This window comes from Pectinophora gossypiella, chromosome 27 (genome assembly GCF_024362695.1).
Source record: "Pectinophora gossypiella chromosome 27, ilPecGoss1.1, whole genome shotgun sequence".
Classification (NCBI taxonomy): Eukaryota; Metazoa; Arthropoda; class Insecta; order Lepidoptera; family Gelechiidae; genus Pectinophora; species Pectinophora gossypiella.
In genome coordinates, this window is record NC_065430.1 from 4075831 (window position 1) to 4100756 (window position 24926).

General features: G+C 40.4%; 3 protein-coding genes and 1 non-coding gene across 10 annotated transcripts in view; 2 read left to right on the forward strand and 2 right to left on the reverse strand.

Annotated features, from left to right (window-relative positions):
- The first annotated feature begins 2741 nt into the window (after positions 1-2741).
- LOC126378866 (complex I assembly factor ACAD9, mitochondrial) lies at positions 2742-12979 on the forward strand. The gene is made up of 10 exons (XM_050027344.1): positions 2742-3300; positions 4122-4345; positions 4884-5045; positions 6038-6181; positions 7671-7821; positions 9089-9240; positions 9732-9847; positions 10794-10951; positions 11743-11814; positions 12365-12979. The coding sequence occupies exons 1-10, from the start codon at positions 2867-2869 to the stop codon at positions 12576-12578; spliced, it is 1827 nt and encodes a 608-aa protein (XP_049883301.1). The 5' UTR covers positions 2742-2866; the 3' UTR covers positions 12579-12979.
- A 1997-nt stretch (positions 12980-14976) lies between these two features.
- On the reverse strand, positions 14977-18224 carry LOC126379013 (60S ribosomal protein L32). Its single transcript, XM_050027591.1, has 3 exons — positions 18033-18224; positions 16677-16786; positions 14977-15187 (listed from the first exon to the last, which is right to left on the reverse strand). Exons 1-3 carry the CDS (start codon positions 18145-18147, stop codon positions 15008-15010), a joined length of 405 nt encoding a protein of 134 aa, XP_049883548.1. The 5' UTR covers positions 18148-18224; the 3' UTR covers positions 14977-15007.
- LOC126379059 (small nucleolar RNA psi18S-841/snoR66) lies at positions 15677-15807 on the reverse strand. The gene has a single exon (XR_007568238.1). It is a non-coding gene; the product is annotated as a small nucleolar RNA psi18S-841/snoR66 (small nucleolar RNA).
- Positions 18225-18601: 377 nt separating the features above from the next.
- Positions 18602-24926, forward strand: part of LOC126378921 (single-stranded DNA-binding protein 3) — a 30898-nt gene continuing 24573 nt past the window's right edge. For all 7 annotated transcript variants that reach the window (XM_050027443.1, XM_050027447.1, XM_050027450.1 and 4 more), the window contains exons 1-3: positions 18602-19051; positions 22134-22346; positions 23149-23301. In XM_050027443.1, the coding sequence (XP_049883400.1) occupies positions 18706-19051; positions 22134-22346; positions 23149-23301 (712 nt within the window). In that variant the 5' untranslated portion in view covers positions 18602-18705. The remainder of the gene's footprint in view (positions 19052-22133; positions 22347-23148; positions 23302-24926) is intronic.

Genomic DNA, 24926 nt, shown 5'->3' on the forward strand with positions numbered 1-24926 from the left:
TTTGTTATTATTGGATAGACCTTTTAAAAGATAAAATAATTTTAGAGTACATACTTAGACGTGTTGGAGTTGAATAAGGGATTTCCTGGTTTCACTTTTTGGTGTTTTGTTTGAAGTTATAAACTAATTAAATAACGAGGGAATTTCCAGGCATTTCTTAAGAATAATATTTAGATGGCTCTGTACATATTTTTCTTCGTTTTTTTAACCGTTTAATTTTATGGATAACAGACACATACATCCATTATCTTTGTTTTTGGGTATAAATGATGACCCTTTTTCCACCCATTATTATTCTGATCAAAATAAAGAGAAGCAATATAGCAATGCATAAACTTCTTTCACCCTAACATTGCCTATCAGAAATTGATGTTTAGCAATAAAGCCGCCTATTGTACTTATTTTATTCGTATGTATTATGTTTTTTTTTTTTTTTTTATTTATTATGGACAACTTACAAGCTACACTCTGCACATGCAAAGTTACATACAATAAAAAAAAATGTTTTGTGCAATAAAGAATTATTCATTGATTGATTGATAGCAACATAATTCTATTATACTTAATGTGACCCAACAATATCAAGCAACAATTACTTTAATTAAAACAACAACAACAACAATTACTTTTATAATAAGTATATTATTATGCTTCTGCCATTACAGTTGTATTTTGGAATAATTATGCACCCGAGTAATGAGAAAATATGTAATTATCACGTTAAAGCTGTACAACGCCATCTATAATATTATTTTTGTAATCTCATTATTAGATAGACCTTTTAAAAGTACCTAATTTTAGAAAATACAGTCGTGTTGGAGATAAAAGGTTTACCGGTTTTAATTTTTGGTATTTTGTTTGAAGTTGTAAACGAATTAACTAATTCAACCGCGCTCGTAACCCTATAGGGGTGAACAGGGACACAATTAAGTAATGAGATGACATCTTGCAAATAAATTCAATACAAGCAGGAGGGACAGATGATTATGAATGACATAATGTCTTACGACTAGAAAATGCAATCCTGACTCGAGATCGCAAATTCGGGTTTGGTGGCGGACTTACATATTGTTTTTTCGTGGGGAGTTGGGTTCCGGCATGAGGGGGAGTTCTAGTTGTTTAGAGGAACAAGTTACCTCGTAGCTGAAGCTTTCCTTTTTCATGTCGGAGCCCAATTTTTCGCGGAGGAACGGTGTGGGGGTTCGCTGCCGGACTTGGCACATTTTGATGTTCACCCTTATAATAGATTGTAGTACATGTTAAGGATCGATGGAGCTAGCATGTTTTAAAAACAAATGTTCCTAAAAATAAAGAGAAAAAAAAAGATCGCAAATTCTAGAACCGCGGGATTGAAAATATCAATCCCGAAATTTTCGAGATCTCATCTAGTTCATAAAAAAATGCAAAGTTACGATGGCTGAAAACAATGAAAACTGCTTGTTTGTAATCGTGAGGTAATTAAATCAAAATATTTTTTGAAAGAAAACAAAAACCTTTATTCTTCAATATTGCTAACTAAATAATTGGTCCCGGTTATTACTTACTGATGTAAGTACGTAGTCGTTACGTGAGTCATGTCAGGGGCCTATGGCGGCTCAGTAATAACCCTGACACCAGGGTTGATGGGGTTGGTAATTCACCTCACAATCCACACGATAGAAGAAGAACTAAATAATTAATTTTTCTTTGAAAATCAGCATAGTCAAAACAAAAAAATAACTCAAGGAGATTCGCCCAATCCCGCCAATCTCGAATGGGATCTCGTCATATTATTATGCTTCGAGATTGATCCCGAAAAATTGGATGAGATCTCGAGAGATCAGGATCGCTCGAGATCGGTTTGTATTCCCTACCTACGACATGACCGGAACAAAATGCATATTTGATTCGTCCGGGTTAAAGTTTCAATATCTCAATCATCATAAAATTAACAAATGTTAATCATTCATCCCTTTGCCTGTCGGCGGATACGAAAATTATAGATAAGTATAATGTAAACCTACCTTTATAACTTAAAATAAATTAAGTGTTTGCTGGAATCAGCGCCATTTTTTTTTTAACGTTGGGAAATGCGTTACGCATACCACACCGCCCGGGGGGGGGGGACGTGGTTATGTGGGACTCCCCGGGTGTCGCCACCCGGTATACCCACTAAAACCCAACGGTGTTCCTCCTTGCCGCCGTGTGGCGGGGATACGGGAACGCAATTGCACACAGCCGTGTCCCCGCCGGCGGATGCCCTTTAGGGCCCAGCGCCCATGGGAGCGCGTCAAGCGCCTCCCCCTCCGCTGAGGGCTGCCCGGAACCTGAAATCAACGCCATTATAGTTAAGTATACATATAACTACTTAATTATTATTAACAGACTTCGATAAAATGGCCTCCTTTAAAGCGACACAGTAAACGTATTATTTATACACCTCTGCTAGCTCCCCTCTTCGGATATACAGGTGTGATTATTAACTAAACACGTTATATTAAAGACGGTATATTAGATTTTTGTATCAGAATGTAATTTAATATAGAGTTACTGGATTTTTATCTGTCAGTAAAAGCAGACAGGCTAGTTAGGCTAGTATAAAACTAGCGAAAGGTTGTTAAAAGAATCATAAAACTATATTTATTGGAATTACAATAAACTAAATATAACGATAATGTATAACCGTTATAACGTTATTTCATGCTTGAAATTACTAGAAAACGAACGACCCGCTGTCATCTTGACTGACAACTGCTGTCACTTTGAACATCTAAATATCGACATAACCTCAAAAAGCCGAGCTCTTACAGTTGGATAACAAATTAAACTAGAAAACATTGCTGAAACTGTGTAAAATACTGGCTAACAACAATACAAAAATATCAAAATGAATATAGCCCGGAAAATCTGTACGATTCGCAACCAAAACCTGACCCGACCCTTCGTTCGAAAACTTCGACTTTCCGCTTCTAATTTTGAATCTTCACAAGCTACTCAGCCACAAGTAAAAGAAGATAAATTCGATTTTGAAGATATATCCATTTTAGAACGTACCGAGCGCAGGAAGGCGAAAATCCCGCCATTTATGAAAGATGTTTTCGTGTCGGTTTTCAACAGGGATATGCTTGCTTATCCCGAAGTAATTAATAAAGAAGAAACTGAGCAGCTAGAATACAGATTATCAGCTCTTGATAAAGTGTTTTCTGATAAAGAAAAGTCAAGAGATGATCGTGTAGAAGCTTTGAAAAAGACTAAAATGTATGCAGGACCAGTGAGTCTGACTAAAGGAGGTTTGGCTATGAACGCTACTGAAAGTTTAAGGTAAGAAATTAAGTACCTATTTTGTTTTTTTTTTTCTAAGGGCAAGGCAATGGGAACTAAGCCCATACAGCCATGTCTTTTGTATTCTTTTTTCCTTAAAAATGTTTAATGAAATAAAGAAATGTGATGCCAATTAATGTTGAAACGTAAGCCCCCACCCTCCAATTTATTATTGAGCTAGCAATGACCCCTGACACAGCTTACTCACTTACTGGTGTACTTACACCATCATAATCGTTACATGAGCTGTGTCAGGGGTCATTGCTACTGGTGCATACTGCACTTTTGTTGCATACTGGTGTATGTAGTAACAATGTAAAACCTGGGACCAATGGCTTAAAGTGCCTTCTGAAGCACGAAGAACATTATAGAAGAAGAATAATGTCTTTAGAAAAACAACACAGGACTGCACTACCTTGTCGCTATTTGTGTTTCATTTATGTATTTATTTATTAAAAGGTACACCAACAGTTTATATAATAAAACATTAAATAAAATAAAAGTTACATCTGGAATAAGACTGTTACATAAGCCAATAATAATTGTTTATTTATTTATTTTTTTAGGTAGATAACTAAATTATACAAATACAATTATACAGATAATTAAAAAAATATAATATTATGTTCATTTCATTTTGATTTTCATCTTGAGAGTCATTGACTATAATCATTTTTTAACCTGTTAACAGCTAAGTCTGATGTAATAGCGAGCGTATTAATCACGACGCCATTGCGCCCTGGATAATGATAAAAATATAAAAAAAAGTAAATTAAAAAAATTATTATATATAATGTAATTAAATTTTCTTTTAATTCCAGATATTTAGAAGTCATAGCCTCTGACACACAACTCGGTCAACAGATAAGCGACCACTGGGTGGCTCTTGAAGCCCTAAAGATCGGTCTCACCTCGGACCAGTACCAGCAAATCATAGATGACTTGACGTCTGGAGAGAAGACCATAGGGCTGTGTATTAAAGAGAAAGTTGCTGAGAGGATCACGCAGGCTGACTTCCGGACTACAGCGGAGATGGATGGACAGGGTGAGCTAAAATTGTAACAGAATGAATGAATGAGTACAAACAGTAATAATTTAGTCTAGCATGCTTCCTATTCACGCAGCCTCCGTGATCTAGTGGTTAGAGCATTGGGCTCATGATCTGGAGGCCCAGGTTCAATTCCCAATGGCAACAATGTCGGGACAATGTCGAAATTACTTTGTGAGATTGTCCTTTTTTTTAGTAAGGACATTACAGGGTTTGAATCACCTGATTGTCCGAAAGTAAGATGATTCCGTGCTTCGGAAGGCACACTAAGCCGTTGTTCCCGGTTACTAATTACTGATGTAAGTGAGTAATCGTTACATGAGCCATGTCAGGGGCCTTTAGCGACTCAATCATAACCCTGACACTAGGGTTGATGAGGTTTGTATTCTACCTCACAACCCACACGCTAAGAAGAAGACCATATCTGACATATTTCATATTTTATGGTTACAACTGTCAAATAGCCAATTCTGTCGGGTTCTTGGCCAATGCATTTTTGGAGGCTTATTTAAATCAACTACTCTTTAATCAACAGGTATATGGCGAATATCAGGGGAGAAGCTGTGCTATTACAACGAGGGTTATCTGCTAGTGTTAACGGTCACAGAAACTGGTCGGTTCAAAGCCTTGCTGGTACACCCTGGCGCTCAGGGCATCACCAAGGACGGGGACTTCGTTAGCTTCATTAAAACCCCTGGTAAGACTTGGTTTTTACTACTATTACCTGTGTTAAAAGGCTTTGGCCGTTGGTCTCACGATCCGAAGGTCCCGGGTTCGAATCCCAGTGGGGACATATCACGAAAGTCACTTTGAGATCCCTCGCTCGGTTAGGACATGCTGATCACCTGATTGTCCGAAAAGATGATCCGTGTTTCGGAAGGCACGTTAAGCCGTTGGTCCCGGGAACTATTTACTGTAAGTGAGTGGTCGTTACATGAGCCATGTCAGTAGACATTGGCGGCTCAATAATAACGCTGACATCAGGGTTGATGGGGTTGGTAATTCACCTCACAACCCACACGATAGAAGAAGAGAAGAGTGGAATTCTGTGGTTCTGCCCACCATTATTGATGTGGACTGTGGGTTTTTTTTTATTATAATTAGTCTCGATCGAATTCCAAGCGTGTTTATTCGGCGCAATCGCCCTTAAGTACTATTTTTGGGTTCACAACTAGCTAGGTATTGGTGCTAATTCCTGCAGACACCTCCTAATTTTATTTTAAGTTATAACCGTCATTTTCTTATCCGCCGAAAAGGAAAGGGACGGATGATTGTCAACAAGTTAATTTTAAAATGAATGAATGAACCCGTGCGAATAAAATAGGCATCTCGCTGGTATGGAATCCGTTTGACGTGCTGTATACTCAATTCTGTCGGGTTATTGGCCGATGTAAAATTTTTAGACGGTTATTTTAGATTTCTGCTTAAAATTGACGTGTGTTACATAAATTTTATGCCTGTCGATTACCCGTCCCTTTCTTTTTCAACGGATAAGAAAATGACAGATATAACTTAAAATAAAATTAGATGGTATTTACAGGAATTAGCACCATTGCGTGCTATCTACATTTGTCATCCTATTCTAACATTAGTGATGTCTCGCTCTAATGGTGCTTCCTCGCTCCGTCCTTTTCTAGCGGCGCGTCTCGCTAGAGCGACAATTATGTAATATCCTGTTGTCTTTGTCAGGCACACCGCTGGAACTGGCCAGTGACGCCCAGCTGGCTCAGACCCTGGGATTGTCCCGGCTGCACGCGGCCACCTTAAGCCGCAGCAATTTGACCAAGACTCTGCACGTGTGTGGGGAGTACGTGCATTCCAAAGTGTTCTGTGGTAAGTGCTCCGAAGGACGTAATATACGATCCCGACGATTACTCTAGCCATAGAGGCAGCCAATCAGCTCGCGACACCAAACACTTCAGGACCCCGATACCGACCCCGCCGGCGTGGTCGACGATTTCCCTCATTCAGCGCTTATCGCTATCGACTCACTAGGGTCGATTAATCCTTTCAAATATTCTTCCTCTCAGACGACGCCCTGAGCCGAGGTTCGCGCCCAACTGGGCACCCTCAGGCCTGTTGTCTTAAACGTTGTACCGGGTGAGAGCCTTCAGCGCCCCCCTTTTGTCCGGCCAAGTAGTTAATGCCATCTGCGGCAAATATACAATAAGTCACGTCAAAAAAAAGTGGTAAGTGTAGTAAACACCATCTAATTTTATTTTAACACGTTTACTGTGTATGACAGCCTCCGTGGTCTAGTGGTTAGAGCGTTAGGCTCACAATCTGGAGGTCCGGGTTCAATTCCCGATGGGGACATTGTCGAAATCACTTTGTGAGACTGTCCTTTGTTTGGTAAGGACTTTTCAAGCTTGAATCACCTGATTGTCCGAAAAAGTAAGATGATTCCGTGCTTCGGAGGGCACGTTAAGCCGTTGGTCCCGGCTATTAGCCGTAAAAACACCTCCACCAACCCGCAGTGGAGCAGCGTGGTGGAGTATGCTCCATACCCCCTCCGGTTGATTGAGGGGAGGCCTGTGCCCAGCAGTGGGACGTATATAGGCAGTTTATGTACTGTGTATGAACCACATAATGGCCCCGATTCCTGCAGACACCTCCTAATTTTATTTTAAGTTATACCCGTCATTTTCTTATCCACCAAAAAGGAAAGCGACGGATGATTGACAGCTCTTAATTTTAGGAAGAATGAGTAAATGAACGAATATCCCGGGCGAATCAAAAAGGTATCTCGCTGGTATGCAAACCGTTTGACGTGTACTGTCAACTTAATTCTGTCGGCCGATGTAACATTTTGAGACGGTTGTTTTAGATTTCTGCCTAAAATTGACGTGTGTTCTATAAATTTATTACCCGTCCCTTTCTTTTTCAACGGATAAGAAAATGACAGGTATAGACTCTCTCTCTCACATAACTTAAAATAAAATTAGATGACGTCTGCAGAAATCAGCACCATTATCTCCCTAGCATTATCCCGTTTTTCACAGGGTCCGCTTACCTAACTTGACGATTTTGACAGTTCCGTTTTTTTAAAGAAGCGACTGCCTGTCTGACCTTCCAACCCGCGAAGGGAAAACCAGCCCAATACAAGTTAGGTCAGATACCTCTGAAATATTGCTTTTCTCGGGAATGTGGGTTTCAGAGGTTTTCCTTCACCGCTGGGCACGTGATAATAATTTATGATCCAAACGTGAATTCGAAAACTAATTCGACAATCATTGGTTTAGGCTTGAATTTGAATCTGCGACCTCAAAGTGAGAGGCGTTCTACCAACTAGGCTACCATGGTTTTATGTACATTTTCACAGGGAAACCATTAGCGGAGCTATCAACGATTCGCCAAGCGTTTGGCTTGGCCCTCCTCGACATATATGCAAGTGAGAGCGCCGAGTACTTCACAGCCGGCCTGATGGATGCTTACGAGGAGCCCGACACCGAGCTGGAGGCGGCTATGTGCAGGTAGAAAAAAAAAATCTACCAAAAAAAATTTTTTTTTTTTTTTTTTTCATTTTTCTCAAGCAGACCAGCCCGACACCGAGGCGGAGGAGGAGGAGGAGCGTGGAGGCGGCTATCTGCAGTTAGAAAAAAAAATCCACCAAAAAAAAAATTTTTTTTTTTTTTTTTTTCATTTTTCTCAAACGTGGTTCGCCCATTTCGAGCGCCGGTACCGGACTTGCGCCAATGAGTTATTAATTTATCTCAAGTGCAGTTTTCACTAACACAGTTGGCTCCATTATAGACGGCGATACGGCTCACCTATCAGGTTGGTCTAACAGAAAGCTCGGTGAGGATGTACATCTGACTACCACAATTAGGATATAGCGTGAGCTTATGTTATTTTACTAATTAATAATTGTAACTAATACAGTTTACAATATTTTATTTTTTATTTTTTTCCAAATATAAAATTGGTTGAGACTTGTATCTTCTTCGATCCTGACACACTTCTCTTGCAAATCAATTATTACTCTTTACTAAACGTCAAAACACGAAAATAATATGGAATTTGTATGAGAAAGCACACTGTGACGTCATAGAAAAACGTGCAAAATGTCGGATTTATGAAATGAAATGAAATAAGGTTATGATGTTATTATTACGTTTTCTTGATTAAAATTCATAAATAAGTTAAATCATCACTAATTTAAATTAAATCAAATCAAAAATCATTTATTTCCGACATGATGGTCCATATTACATTAATTAATTACACACTTAAAAAAATAAATAAAATTAAATTAAATTAAAATCAAAATTAAAACCAAAATTAAAATACAATAAAATTAAAATGACTAGTAGTTTTTGTTTGTCAGTAAATGCATCATACAACAATGCCGCATGTACTGACAGTCAAACCTACTCGCAAACACGCTCAGGACGCTGCTGGGGCTGGCCCGCACCCTGCGCACAAGTGATGTGCTAAGTTTCCGCATGATGGTGTAGAAGCAGTCCATCCTTGCATCCGCAAACATCCCTGATGCGCTACAGAAACGAGGCAGCCCCACCAGCACCCGGAACGCGTTATTATATTGAACTCTCATTTAAGAGTCACGCTCTTGTCGGTGTAGCATTCTCCATTCTTGTCTATCGAAGACCCATTATATATTAAATATATATATATATTTATTAACGGGTATTTATTAATGTAGACCAAATGTTAAATGCTGACCATCTGCAAACTGTAATACCATTTTTATTGCGATTATGAATTATATTATTGTTCTAGAAACTTCATGGCAACACACGCTATGCCCTCGGTGCTGAGCCTGCTGGCGATCCCAGCGCTGGAGTGGCCAAGCGTGAGCGGTACTCTGCTCGACGAGGCCAGACATCTGATACTACGTGGGGAGACTTTGCATAGCGTTAATATGTTCATAGGTTCGTATTTAATATATAATGCAATAGGTTACATAGTTACACTTTGCATCGTCAATTTTTACATAACGAACGTCTCATCCGCCTAAAACTACTGCAGTAGTTGAGCTGCAGCTCACAACCCAATCTGTCATTTTGAGAAACTGTCTTTTTGCGAATCTGTCATTCTGCGAAACCGGCGTTTTACGCCATCTGACATTTTGCGTTTTGGACATTTTGTGAATCTGTCATTTTGCGTTTTTGTCATTATGCGCCTAAACCCTCACTGTATAGCCGGGGATAAGAAGCTGCAAGGAAAACCTCGGCACAGCGTCCTAGACGTTATTTAAAAAAAAAAGTGGTTCAGCCCTACGCTAGGGTTGGTGGAGATGGTCATCGACTTTTACTTCATAGAATAAAAATAGAAAAGACTACGTATCAACGGAAACTCCCTGCCCCGCGCCAATTCGTAGCGGGAACCTACCTCATCCCCTCACCTCTTGCTATAATTTCAGCCCTCAACGGCATCCATCATGCTGGCAAGCTGATGGCGCAGGAGGTGAAGCAGGTCAGGAACCCTCTGTTCCATCCCACGTTCATCATCAAGAAGGTCATCGCTAACAGACTTCAGGTGAGGTGGAAGCATTAGGGTCTCCATCATTGAAAAAAAGAGAGAAAGAAAGAAACATTTATTACTCCCGGACACCACAGACAGACAGACAGGTACATTACATTCAACACAAGACAGAAACCACACGGCAATCAATACACAGAAAAAAAGAAAAAAAAAGAAAACCAAGATCAAAAATCATTAACAAAAAAAAGAAGAAAAATCAAACCAAAATCATCATCATCATCATCAGCCCATTAACGTCCCCACTGCTGGGGCACGGGCCTTCCCCATGGATGGATAGGGAGATCGGGCCTTAAACCATCACGCGGGCCCAGTGCGGTTTGATGGTTATTAACGACTGCTAATGCAGCCGGGACCAACGACTTAACGTGCCTTCCGAAGCACGGAGGAGCTCGAGATGAAAACTTTTTTTTGTGGTCACCCAACCTATGACCGGCCTTTGCGAAAGTTGCTTAACTTCAACAATCGCACACCGAGCGCGTTAACCGCTGCGCCATCGAGCTCCTCATCACCTTCATCACCATAATCATAAAAAAAAAAATATAATAAAACATCATCATTGCCCTCCAGTGGCTCCGCTGAGCTCACGATCCGGAGGCCCCGGGTCCAAACCCCTGGGGACATATGACAAAAATCACTTTGTGATCCCCAGTTTGGTTAGGACATTACAGGCTGATCACCTGATTGTCCGAAAGTAAGATGATCCGTGCTTAGCAACGCACGTTAAGCCGTTGGTCCCGGTTACTACTTACTGATGTAAGTATGTGTAGTCGTTACATGAGTCAGGGGCCTTTGGCGGCGCAATAATAACCCCGATACCAGGGTTGGTGAGGTTGGTATTCCACCTCACAACCCCCACGATAGAAGACAACAAAGAAATCTGGTGTTATCGTAAGAACACTTATTGCTTACAGCTCATTGAAGAACCTTTTATGATTTCCAGGAGAAAGACGCTCCCAAACTGACACTTTACCTAGCAGAGCACCTTCATCCCTCTCTACGCCAACCGGCTGAGCAGCTGGAGTACTGCGTGTTGCGTATGAAGTATGCCTGCGACACGCTCATGACCAGACACGGACAGGACATTACCACGGCTTACACGTAAGTCCCTTTTACGACTCTAACCTTCTGTAAAATACCCGTCGACCTCTATGATATGCCCGTCGACTTCTGTAAGATGCCCGATGACTTGTATGAGATGCCCGTCTGCTTCTGTGATACGCCCGTCTGCTTCTATAATATGCCCGTTGACTTCTATGAGATGCCCGTTGACTTCTGTAAGATGCCCGTTGACTTATGTAATATGCCCGTCGACTTATGTAAGATGCCCGTCGACTTCTGTAAGATGCCCGTCGACTTATGTAAGATGCCCGTCGATTTCTATGAGACGCTCGTCGACTTCTGTAAGACTGCATACATACATGCCTGGCGTATTATAAACAAATTGTATGTGGTGTGTATTTTTGTTGATTTATATTGTATGCACGTTGACTGTAGGCCAAATAAATGATCTATCTATCTATCTAAGATGCCAGATGGCTTGTGTAAGATGCCCGTCGATTTCTATGAGATGCCCGTCTACTTCTGTGAGGTGCCGCCTGCTTCTATAATATGCCCGTTGACTTATGTAAGATGCCCGGTGATTTCTGTAATATGCCCGATGACTACTATGAGATGCCCGTCGACTTCTATGAGACGCCCTTTGGTTTCTGTGAAATACTCGTCGACCTCTATGAGATGCCCGTCTGCTTGTATAATATGCCCGTCGACTTCTATGAGATGCCTGTCGACTTATGTGAGATGCCCGTCGACTTTCATTAACTGATATGCCTATCGGTTTGACTTTTCAGTAAGTACAATTGGTTAATGTCTAAATATTCGTTCTGTTGCAGAGAGCTCGACAGGCTAGCTGAAGCGGCGACTGAAATTCTGGCTATGACAGCCGTGTTAGCCAGGGCATCAAGGTACAGTGACCTTAGACATTTATGCATTTCTTTCGTGTCTTCTATCGTGTGGGTTGTGAGAATTATCAACCTCATCAACCATGGTGTCAGGGTTATTACTGAGCCGCCAAAGGCCCCTGACATGGCTCATGTAACGATTACTTACTTACATCAGTAAGTAGTAACCGGGACCAACGGCTTAACGTGCCTTCTGAAGCACGGATCATCTTACTTTTTGGACAATCAGGTGACCAACCTGTAATGTCTATCTACTAAAGATAGATAGATTTTTATCTAGGTTTAAGACATTACATTAACTTTTTAATATTAAAATTTGAATCGTAAGACTTAAAACTAATTTCAGAATTCCATAATTTATGTTTGACCTAGGAGACTACCCAAATTGTTGATTCTCTCTCTCTCTATTTAAGAGCTGCGCTCTTGTCGGTGGAGTAATCGCCATTCCTCTCTTCTTCTCGCCAAAACCTTCACCTCCCGATACGACACGACCTGCACCTTCTCTAAAAAATAAAATAATAATAAATTGTTGATTATGTCGTGTTTATTTCAGAGCCTACTGCATCGGCCTACGCAACGCAGAAGTAGAAATGAAGCTGGCCGCTTGTTTCGTTGAGAGAACCAAAGATAAAGTCAAGAAACTGATTCTGGAAATAGACGACGGAGAGTATTTGAACTTCGATCATTTCACATTGCAATTTGGGAAGAAAATTCTGGATACCAACACTACCCTGGTTGAGAAACCTACTGCAAGAGTTTACTGGTAGATTTGTAGGTTATATACTTATATAGGTTAAATTATATATTGGTGCTAAATCCTGTAAATACCATCTAATTTTATTTTAAGTTATATCTGTCATATTCTTATCCGCCGAAAAGGAAAGGGACGGGTACTCGACAAGCATAAAATTTAATGAACACACGTCAATTTTAAGCACAAATCTAAAACAACCGTCTTAAAAATTTTAACATCAGTCAATAACCCGACACAGTTAAGTACACAGCACGTCAAACGGATTGCATACCAGCGACATACCTTTTTGATTCGCCCGGGTTATTCATTCATTTACTCATTCTTTCTAAAATTAAGAGCTGTGAATCATCCGTCTCTTTCCTTTTCGACGGATATAACTTAAAATAAAATTAGGCGGTGTCTGCAGGAATCGGGGCCATTGGTTGTTAAAAGAAAAATGTGTTTTTTTTCACCCTTCCTTTTGTAATCTTCAATCCGTGTGGAATAAAATCACGGGTGCGAAAATTTATATCGTCATCTCCCTAGCGTTTTCCCGTTTTTCACAGGGTCCACTTCTAACCTGAAGATTTGACAGGTTTTGTACAGAAGCGACTGACAGTCTGACTTTCCAACCCGCGAAGAGTAAACCAGTTCAATATAGGTTAGGTCACATACCTCCGAACTGCATTTCTCGGGAATGTGGGTTTCCTCACGATGTTTTCCTTCACCGCTGAACGCAGAAATATGTTATTCTTATTTATAATGTCGGTTTCCACATATCTCGAGGCTATGAAGTCCCGGACTTTTGGAAGGCGCGGGGCCGAAGCTAACACGTAACCCAGACACTTCATACAAACAACCTCGATTTACACAGACACTACACATTGACGATACACGCGCAACTGTGTGTGTGACGTCTGAGGATTGCCAATTACAATACCTAATTTAACCGTCATTACTTACTTACTTAGGTTGGGCGATAGGCTGATCCCTTATCACCATAAGGTTCATCATATCCAGCTTACGACATCGTATCAACAGTGGCTGCAAGTTGTCTTTGATTACTTGTGGCTCTGCCCACCCCATTAGGGATTACGGGCGTGAGTTTATGTATGTATGTATGTACTTACTTAGGTAGTACTACTTACGAAAGATGCTTTTATTTATAACACAAATCACAAATAAAACATTTTGAACAATGTAAATGAATAAGCTTTACACTTTGCTTCAAAATTCACAGAACTATTTAATTGCATTCACATTCTTTTTACATTAAGCACTTAGCCTAGATTGAATTTTGTTGCAAATTACTTACCATGTTTTGATGAACCATCACCATGAAAAATAAATATTTATAGGCGCGCTGGTGCGGAAAATTACCGAGATCAAATATTCGAATTAGACGAAAGAACGTCGGCGTCCAATTTCAAAATTCGAACGTGTAGGTAAACTGATAAAAAATAAAAACAACCGTCCGCGCTCTGCCGTCACGATTCAAGTCTAAACTATGTCCGAGGGGGGTGAGGTAAACCTAGCTAAGCCGCTGGTGGGGAGCGGAGAGTTGCCATTCTATACGTAGTATTATTCTATAACGTACCCACCCGGGTCGCACCGTTTCGGTAATTGTAACGATTAGCGGCAGGGGGATGGGCCTTCAATACGACGCCCCTACATAACCCTAAATAATCTAATGACCTGCGGGTTTAGCACCGTAAGCACGCGACTCTTTCTCGCCGCGACAGAGATCATCTGTCTCTTTCTGCGCAGTACTGTGAGAGAATGACGGGCGACGTGTCGAGGCGAGAAACAGTCGCGTGCTTACGGTGCTAAGCCCGCTGGTGTGCGCGTGGAAAACGCTAGCGAGCGGCCCAAGGAAAAAAGTTATGGGAGCTACAGACTGCAAAAGATCACAAGTGGAAATCAAATGGAAAGAAGAAAAAATTTAAATATCGATATTCTACAATTATATCGATTATAATCAATTAATTGTTAGATATAATCGATTATAGCGAGATAATACTGTTGCAATGATTGAGTGATTCATCAACATAACTAATTTAAGAGCCACGCTCTTGTCGCTGTAGCATTTTCCATGCTACTTTTTTAGGGAAAAAATAGGGCAGTGGATTCCCTTGATTATTTATAAATAATCGAATCGAGGACACTTGGCAAGACAACAGATGGACTAAGGCTGTTACCGAATGGTGGCCAAGGGATGGTATGCGATATCGAGGTAGACCACCAGCCGGGTCGGATGACATTGTGAGTTATGCCGGAAAGCAATGGATGAGACTTGTACAGAACCGGAAAGGATGGCGTGAAAGAGAGGCCTATACCCAGCAGTGGGTAGATATATCGAATAGTCGATAATCGAAAATCCGGCAACGCTACCAATAAGCTGCAGAAAGGACATTTCACAATAAAACAATGGCTTTTGTTGTTTAACAATATTTTATATTAAGTTTATTCATTCTCCTGGCTGCGCAGGCGGGCGGCGGCGTTGGTAACTCTGATGCTGAGCTGCTGCGCGCGCTCCACTATGGTCTTGCGCTTCTTTGAGGAGACACCGTGCGCGATCTCTGCGCAGTACTTCCTGTTTTGCATCATCAGAATCTCGAGCTCCCTGACATTGTGTACCAAGACCTGGAATTAAGAGGATTATGTTTAGTAAAAGACAAATACTGAGAATTATTGAGGACAGAAGAGGCAAGATGATTGGACATCTAATAAGACGACGAATTTATTAAAAACATCATAGAAGGAAAACTAGAAGGAAAGAGAGGAAGGGGAAGACCAAGAAGAGCTTACAGGGAACAGATTAAAGAAAAGGTTAACGTCGTGTCTTATAGGGAAGTCAAGGAATTGGCCTTTGATAGACTGGAATGGAAAATGCTACACCGACAAGAGCGTGGCTCTTAAATGTTTAGTGAAGTGGAAAGAAGAATTTCTTCGCTAGACTGAAAGCAAGAAAGGAACATTTGTTATTTTACAAACAATAAAGCTAAAACTAAGTACTCAAGAAATTAACAATATGGCTGGTTATCCCTTCGTTGATGACAGACCATCTCTGTCGCGGCGAGAAAGACTCGCGTGCTTACGGTGCTAAGCACGTTGGTTTTCTTATACCATGGAAAAATGTATCTACCACTATGACCTAATAGCCTTGTTTAAGCTATTCGGAATAGGGTTTGGTAGATTTAATGTTGCAAGGTAACAAATTGTAATTATCATATTGAGTATGGATAACACAGAGTGCCCTTGCATGGGCCATTCATTAATCATGTGATGTTTTTTTGACATTTTAATACTCGTGATATATTACTACAATTCATCCTTCTTTTCTTCCCTTTGAGCTTGTATTTTTGCAAGATTCACCACGCACTTCCCCGTGTTGCCAGTTCGGCGCCTAATCGCGTATTGAGGTAAAGTACTGTCAACGTCGCTATATTAACAGTAACTTTGCGTCCTACTTTTTGAGCGTTGATGTTCAATCTATGGTAGTAGTAAATCTATGTTATGAAGTGTTTTTAAATTAAAAAAACTTGGGTGGGTGTGGATGTACCTCTGACTACCCTAATTGGGATACAGTCGTAAGCTTGTGTTAAACAGTGATTTTACAATATTGGTTAGTGTTCTTAAGGTGGCACTATGAGTTGGGCTCAGTCTTAGCCAAACTTTCAAATGAAATTCACTTCACTTCATTTTCTTGTTGCTTATGGCTGCATCACTACATAGTATAAAACAAAGTCGCCTTTTCTGTCCCTATCTCTATCCCTATGTACGCTTAAATCTTTAAAACTACGCAACGGATTTTGATGCGGTTTTTTTTATCAGATAGTGATTCAAGAGGAAGGTTTATATGTATAATAATATCCATTAAATAGTGGAGAAATACTGTTATTTTTGAGGTTTTTAATGTGATGTCGTAAATAATTTCATGTTTTCCTCAGCATTGCACCCGAGCGAAGCCGGGGCGGGTCGCCAGTAGTTTATAAATAATGATTATGCCAATGTCAAAGTTCCAAAGAAAAACTTTTATAAACAGATAGAAAATTCTTCGAAGAGAATACTCAGTGGGTAGTAAAGTGAAATTACTATGGGGGTTGGAATTGTGAAAATGACACTGTCTCACCTTCTTGAAGCCATTGGGTAGCATGTGTCTGGTCTTCTTGTTGGATCCGTAACCAATGTTGGGCATCAGGTACTGGCCCTTGAAGCGACGACGGACCCTGTTGTCAATACCTGGAATGTAGAGATAACAAACGCTGATTTACATTGTTCCACTAAAAAAGAAACATGTTACATGACAAAAGAGTCATTAATAAATAAATAAGACTGAATGTCCTTTTATAATCCAAACCCCATTGTTTAACTATTGTGTCTGGAAATCTCAGCTTAGGAGGACAGGGTAGTTTCCAATTAGGTACCTAGTCAAATCAGTTACATACATACATACATAAACTCACGCCTATTCCCCACTGGGGTAAGCCGAGACAGGAATTCCACTTGCTTCGATCCTGACACACTTCTCAATTGCTTCCTCGAAATTCATCAATTGTTTCATGAAGTAGATTGACAATTTGATTGTATCAGAAGATTGTAGGTCTTAAGTCTTCTGATCAATAGCGGCGCCGCATCAAGGGTTATCAGCGTAAGTAACGGCCTCCGTGGTCCATTGGTTGAGCGTCGGGTTCAAATCCCAGTGGGAACAAATCACAAAAATCACTTTGTGATACCTAGTTTGGTTAGGACATTACAGGCTGATCGTCTGATTGTCCGAAAGTAAGGTGACCAGTGCTTCGGAAGGCACGTTAAGCCGTTGGTCCCTGTTACTACTTACTGATGTAAGAACGTAGTTGTTACTTGAGTCACGTCAGGGGCTTTTAGCGGTTCAATAATAATCCTGTCACCAGGGTTGGTCAGGTTGGTCATCCACATCACAACCCACACGACAGAAGCGTAAGTTTACTTTCTTGTGTATTTATGTATCTACCAATATGACCATACAGCATGTGTTTAACTATACAGAATAGGATTTGGTAGAATTGCTGTAGCAAGGTAACAAATTGTAATTATCATATCAACTATCCATAACACAGAGTGCCCTTGCTGATTCTAATTACTATTTATCATCGCGCCAATTCACTAAAGAGTGTGAACAGAGATGAATTTCTTTTTGCAATAGGTTTCCCATGTGAGGTGAGTTTTTGCTCGGAATGAAAAAGTAGAGCTTAATTAAGGAGGGTTTAATTAGATTCCAACCAGGCGTGATAATTTTATGGTTAGTATGAGTTTTTCGAAATATTAGCTCCATACGAGATAACCTATACGAATTGCAAAATAGGTTAGTTTCACATAAATATTATCAACTAAAGTGCGATACTTTGCCCTGGATGGCCAATTACAGTTTAATATCAAAGGATTTTATAGAAAAATGGATAAGATGTACGAAAACCTGAACATGCTTATAGAATGTGTTAAGTCTTACCTCTGGGTTTACGCCAGTTGCGCTTAAGTTTATCATAGCGATCGGACTGATGGCGGATGAACCGCTTCGTCCTCTTTTTGACAATAGTCGGCCTGTATACTGGTCTGATAGCCATTTTAATTTGTTTCTTGAGAGAAACGCGGCAGCGAAACCACGCGGTGACACGGCCGCACGAAAAGGAAGAGCGAATAGACAAACACCAAAATTCCTAGAGTATCAGTCTGTTTTCATTGCAGTTTACGATAAAAAAATTAAAAAAATGCTCTATGGTTTAAAGGTCCATGCTCACTTGTGTGATTCAATTGACTCACTCCATAGCTCGATTAAGATTTGTTTATTGATAATTATGGTAATGTAAGCGTTACATTATCAAAATTTGCAAGTTTTGTTTAAAAGATGTTGTATCTAATTCTTTGTTGCTTATATATTTTAATAAAACAATTTATTGAATCGATTGGATGAGTCATACAGTTCTTTTATTTATAAACTGTGGCAAACCACAGACAACCAATTTATGACAGTTCATTGCGCAAAGAAAACAACCGAATTCTCTATGCCACAGACGCCAAATGTCGCCATCGATCAATGACATTTTGTGAAGTTGAATTTATTGATATAAAGCGTTAATGTAAATAATAAACAATTTCCACATAAAAGTCGGCTTCCAGTCGATATGTATGCCAAGGGCAAAGGCTCTACGGTGCCTTCGGACGCTCAGGCTCGCGAGAAGTTGGCATTATACGTGTATGAGTACTTGCTCCATGTCGGCGCTCAGAAGGCCGCACAAACTTTTCTCTCGGAGATACGATGGGAGAAGAATATAACGCTGGGAGAGCCGCCGGGGTTCCTGCACTCGTGGTGGTGCGTGTTCTGGGACCTGTACTGCGCCGCGCCAGAGAGAAGGGACACTTGCGAGCATTCATCTGAGGCCAAAGCTTTCCACGATTATGGATTCGTCAATTCTGGATACGGCGTCAACGGGATCGGTCACAATGCTGGCCCGGCGCCTCCAAATGACGGTGAGCATTGAACAACACACTTCCCACTGTTCTTTTTTAGCCAAAAATGTGATGCTAAAATGAGTCTTGCAGCATTTTAGTAGGGCATGATATTTCTTATCTCTCTGTGCAAATAGCGTTGTACGATCGTTGTACAACCACGTTACTACATTGTATTCATGTAATGTTATTTATATCAATCTAACTCTGTATTGGGACCGTGTTGTCTTGTTTTGCTTAGTATTGATGTAAATTTTTTTGGGTCAGCAGCACTGACATCTTATAAACAAATAGACACACATTCGTGAAAGATTCTTTTCTAGAAAAACAACCGAACTGTGTTGTAAATACATACACATTAAGTTATATAGATAGTATAAGTTCATTCCCTCATATTAGGATGTTAAGGCTGTTCAAATAAAGTGCAATATCACTTGTACAGTGTCTTTACACACCATTGCTTGTGACAATATGTGCTGTGGACACTTTTTTATAGAAACTGGTAGTCTATTTGTATACAAGGTCCATGGTCAGCATCTTGTCTGTTTGACGTTAAAAATATTCTCTACAATTTGTATTTAGTGTTTGTATCAATAGTTTATTGTAACTTAATTGAACTTTGTACGCATTTAGACTCAAAAGATCCATAATGATTGCTGTTGGTGACTGCATAAGCCAACTTAACTCCTTCCAGAAGCTCAGAAGTGGTTTTCACAGGCTTAGCGGAGCGAAACCATTCCTTTGAGGATTTGTACCCGTTGTGCTGACACTCCCATGCATTCCAGGATTACATAGGGGGCAATTTCATCTGCATCCAGACAGCTTTTGCAGAGTGGACTGTGTGTTCTTAGATTTATCTAAGATTTTTTTTTGACTGAAATTCGTCAATTGTTTCATACACCCTTGTTGGTTAAGAGTAGTTCATACTAGACCTGAATCATCATCATTATCCTGCCCTTCTTCTTCTTCTATTGTGTGGGTTGTGAGGTGAATTACCAACCTCATCAACCGTGGTGTCAGGGTTATTATTGAGCCGCCAAAGGCCCCTAATGGCTCATGTAACAAGTTCTTACTTACATCAGTAAGTAGTAACCGGGACCAATGGCTTAATGTGCCTTCCAAAGCATGGATCTTTTTACTTTTTGGGCAATCAGGTGATTAGCCTGTAATGTCCTAATTAAACTAGAGATCACAAAGTGTATTCGGCACAACATGTATTCCACTCCATTAATTTCTGTCAGTCGTCATCTCAGTACTCACACCATTCACACACATATCCTTCTTTACAAATTCCATCTACATTCATACTCATAACTTTCCTTGTTATATGCCTTTCATTCCTCCTCATTGGATACCCATATTACACCAACACTGTCAATTTGGTCAAAACTGCAGGCATATGGTAATATAAGCATTTATTTCTGACGTTTTTACATAAATATAGCTTCCTTTAGTGTGTATCATTGCTTTTTTCTTAATAATATTTTAGTTAAAAAAAATGAAAATGTCAGTACACTAAAAATATTAAGAAAAGCAAAGATACAGGCAAATAGAGCCATATTAAAAAAGAAACAATCACAATTATATATCTTCACTGCATTCTTATTGGGGTAGGTAGATAAAGGAATTGAGCAGAATGTTTGCAAGCTCACATTGTTTGTTCACCTTTTCGGAAAGGACATTTACTGTCTATGCTTAGTTGCAGCCCTAACCTGTATAATATGAGAAATCTATTTTACTAACAAAATCAATCAACATAAGATACAAAATCCTTTACCAACAGTATAACATAACATAAAAAATACTTTATTGCACAAACAGGAAAAAACAAATTACAAAACAAAAGAGAAATAGAATTAGTACAATAGGCGGCCTTATTGCTAAGTAGCAAAGCAAAGCTAAGTAGTAGTAGTAGTATATAATAACTACTACAACTTACACCACTACATACACACATATTTTTTTTAAATATCTGCAATCAGATTTATTATGACTCCATATTAAAACTTTTTTGTTATTTCTTTTAATATTATTTTTTCGAAATTTAAATTTCAAATTGAGAAAGAAAATAAGGTATGTCACCTATTACTACATATTGCATCATTTAATTTTATCCATCGCTGTATAGGTATACTTTCCTTAAGATGGAGACTGTGGTAACTAAACTAAATAGATCTAGAAGGTGTGCTGCCGCCGAAGGATGTTTTCGGGCACCGATCTGAGCATAGTAGCTCGCTAGTCACAAGTTGGTAGTGTGACTAGGGATCGACGATCCAACAGTGTTATGTTGGAAGTTGTATAATGCGTCTTGTTGTGTAAACTTCGATATCGCGTTTCTGGACTGCATTATTGCATGCGGCGCCATCTGTTACATGTGGGCGGAACTAGCTGGCCAACTAGTTGGGTCCGCCACAATTTATTTATTAATTTATTGTACACAGGATAACATAGAAACACAATATGACAACATGAAAAGAGACAATATGCACAACTTATTTCTAACAGAAATTTCATATTTGCATGTTGCATAATATTATTCATTTTTTTTTAAATATTAGCTAGCCACACACACACACATTATAAAAAAAAACTTCGTTAGCGCGTGTTACGGCTAATAAGCGCCATCTGTCGAATAGGGGCAGAACTAGCTGGTCAACTAGTTACTTGTACTTACTCATCAAGCGCCATCTATTGAATATAGGCAGAACTAACTGGGTCCTGTGTGTACGGTCACGAGTACTAATATGTCTCTCTCTTTATTTAAGAGCTGCGCTCTTGTCGGTGGAGTAATCGCCTTCATTACTCCATAGATAGGGCGTGTAGAACGGTGATTGCCCCAATCGCCTTCCGTTCCGCAGTACACCGACCAATTTCGCAATCGGTGATGTTCTAGCTAGAGCCCTACCAGAATCCATTTCCTCGGCCTCCAACCAGTACTGATACCGCTGCTGCCCGGTATAATATGTACACACTTTGAAACCATGTCACATTAACTTTCTTGACAAATTATACCGTAAGTCTCATTAAATATGATAGTGCGACAGGGTTCTAGAGTGGGTACATGATGTTAGTCTGTACTCACCTGTTTTCCCACTTATTCCAGGAATGGGGGGCGGAGGCATGCCTCCAGGGTTCTTCCCGAACTCGTCACTGCGACCATCACCGCCAGCCCCACATCCGGGATCGCAGCCGTCCCCGCATGGTCCGCAGCCCCAGCTCATGGGCACAGGACAGCCGTTCATAGGGCCCTGGTACTCCAGCGGGCCCCGTGGCGCCGTCAGGATGGGAATGGGCAACGACTTCAATGGCCCGCCAGGTGGGTCCAGTTATTTATTCATTTATTTATATATAAAGTACTGCCACAAGGAATACATACATTGGTGCTAATTCCTGCAGACACCATCTAATTTTATTTTAAGTTATTTCTGTCATTGTCTTATCCGCTAAAAAGGAAAGGGACGGGTAATCGACAGGCATAAAATTTATTGTTTTAATGTATTGTTTTATATGTTTATTTGTTGTTTATGTTTATGTCATTTTAGTTTATCATTTATTTATTCATTGACTGTGTAATAGCTTTTAGTGATAAGTAGTAGCTGTAATTAAAGCACATAATAACGGGTTCTTATCGCGTTTAAATGGGGATATGAGACTCCCGATATTTCGACACTGTTGCAAGTGCCATGATCACGGGATGACTGATGAGATTGGAGTGGAGTAGGTAGATCCATAATTTTTCTACGGGCAGACATATCTGTCTACCCTCTTTCTTTGCCGCTTGTTTATGTTTTTGATATTGGAATGTTCGGAACCATCTGAACTCGCACGAAACTCACTACGACAAACCGCACTAAACGCGGTAAGAACCCGTTATTATGTGCTTTAATTATGATAATAACAGCGTAAACTTAAAACAATGTATAAGTAGTAGCTTTAGTTGTTTTATAAAAGAATTAACGTTGGCTTCATTTTTAATAGTATCAGGAAGGTGGTTATATATTTTGATTGACATAACTAGTGGGCTATTGGTGTGCAGGGCTAGGCGGGAGGTGGGTAGCATCAGTCTGCCTTTATATCTTAAGGAGTGACCATATTATTCGTTATTCTTACGCCAACAGGACAAGGTATGATGGGCAACTCGATGGAGCGCGGCGGCGGCGGCGGCGCGGGGCTGCTGGGGCCGCGCATGACGCCGCCGCGGCCCGCCTGCGGCCCCATGTCGCCCGGCGCGTACGCCACTGGCATGCCCCGCCCTCCGCCACAGGGTGCAGGTACGTACCACACGTGTGAACCTATCGGATTCTTCGCATCTATACATCATCATCACTAATTTAAGAGCCCCGCTCTTGTCGGTGTAGGAATACATTATTTATTTCTCTCTATCTCTTTATTTAAGAGCTGCGCTCTTGTCGGTGGAGTAATCGCCTTCAATACTCCATATATAGGGCGTGTAGAACGGTGGTTGCCCCCATCGCCTTCCGTTCCACAGTACACCAACCAATTTCTCAAGCGGTTCTAGCTAGAGCCCTACCAGAATCCATTTCCTCGGCCTCCAACCAGTACTGATACCGCTGCTGCCCGGCATCAGGGGTGCGCTTTTGAAGTAGTGGCGCCTACTCGCTACGTCACAAGATCGTCATAGAACCTAAGTAGCATTTTATAGGTTAGCCCGTCCCAGTGAGCTACCCACTACGTTCTGCTAATCCTGTCGCTGTTTGGTCGGGGACTGCTTATTATTATATTCGCAGCTAACCATCATCTGATGGCCGTTCCACTATCCGCCACCTATTTATTTATTTATCAAAAATTAAAACACATTATAACGGGTTCTTACCGCGTTTAAATCAGGGATATGAGACTCCCGATATTTCGACACTGTTGCAAGTGATCACGGGATGACTGATGAGATTGGAGTGGAGTAGGTAGATCCATAATTTTCTACGGGCAGACATATCTGTCTACCCTCTTTCTTTGCCGCTTGTTTATGTATTTGATATCGGAATGTTCGCAACCATCTGAACTCGCACCAAACTCACTACGACAAACCGCACTCACTGTGTCCTCACGTTTTGTCACCACATTAGGCCGTTTTAAGCTTTTTACAACGCCTACCACTGGATTCCACATGCTCGATAATTTGAACCCGTCTTCCCTATTGAAATTTTTGTGTTTTCTGATTTCAATAGCCTCCTTTACGAGTTTGGGGATGTAATGACGTTCTGTCGAGAATTAAGCTTTGGCCTTTTTGGATGTTAAAGTCTCTTCCAGCAGACCGGGAGAGAAGATTTAGCTTGCAATGTCCTTGCCAAACAAAGAACGGTCTCGTGATTTCGACAATGTCCCCATCAGGAATCGAACCCGGTCCTCCAGATCGATGCGCAACGCTCTAACCACTAGACCACGGAGGCTGTTGCATCTAATATGGAAGAATAATATAGAGTACTAGTACTATCCTAACATTATGCATGCAGGTAGCATGCCAAAGGAGAATGGGCGAATCTGGTCCAAGAACCTCCACTGATGAGACTTATATGTAATGAAAGCTTATGCTTTCCCTATGAATCTGGCAAAGTTCTATCAGATTCTGTCCCGGGGTTCTTTTTTTACGGCCATGTTTGTCCTGGCTTAAAACGTGATAAAATACAGTGGGAGCTAAAATCGGCTCAATATTTGTTGCTGGATAACTAAGTCTACATAAATAATTATGTATCATATTGTATATCATTTTAAAGATGATCTTTTCCAGAATCCGAAACATAAAAAAAAACAAAAAAAATCTTTATGTAAGCGAATTATACTCAATTTACATCTGCAGCGCCATTGTTTCTCGGTAGCTAAGTTCAAGTTTCATGCCTTTTACCCCTTCCAAAAGTATCTTACCGATTTTTTTTTATAT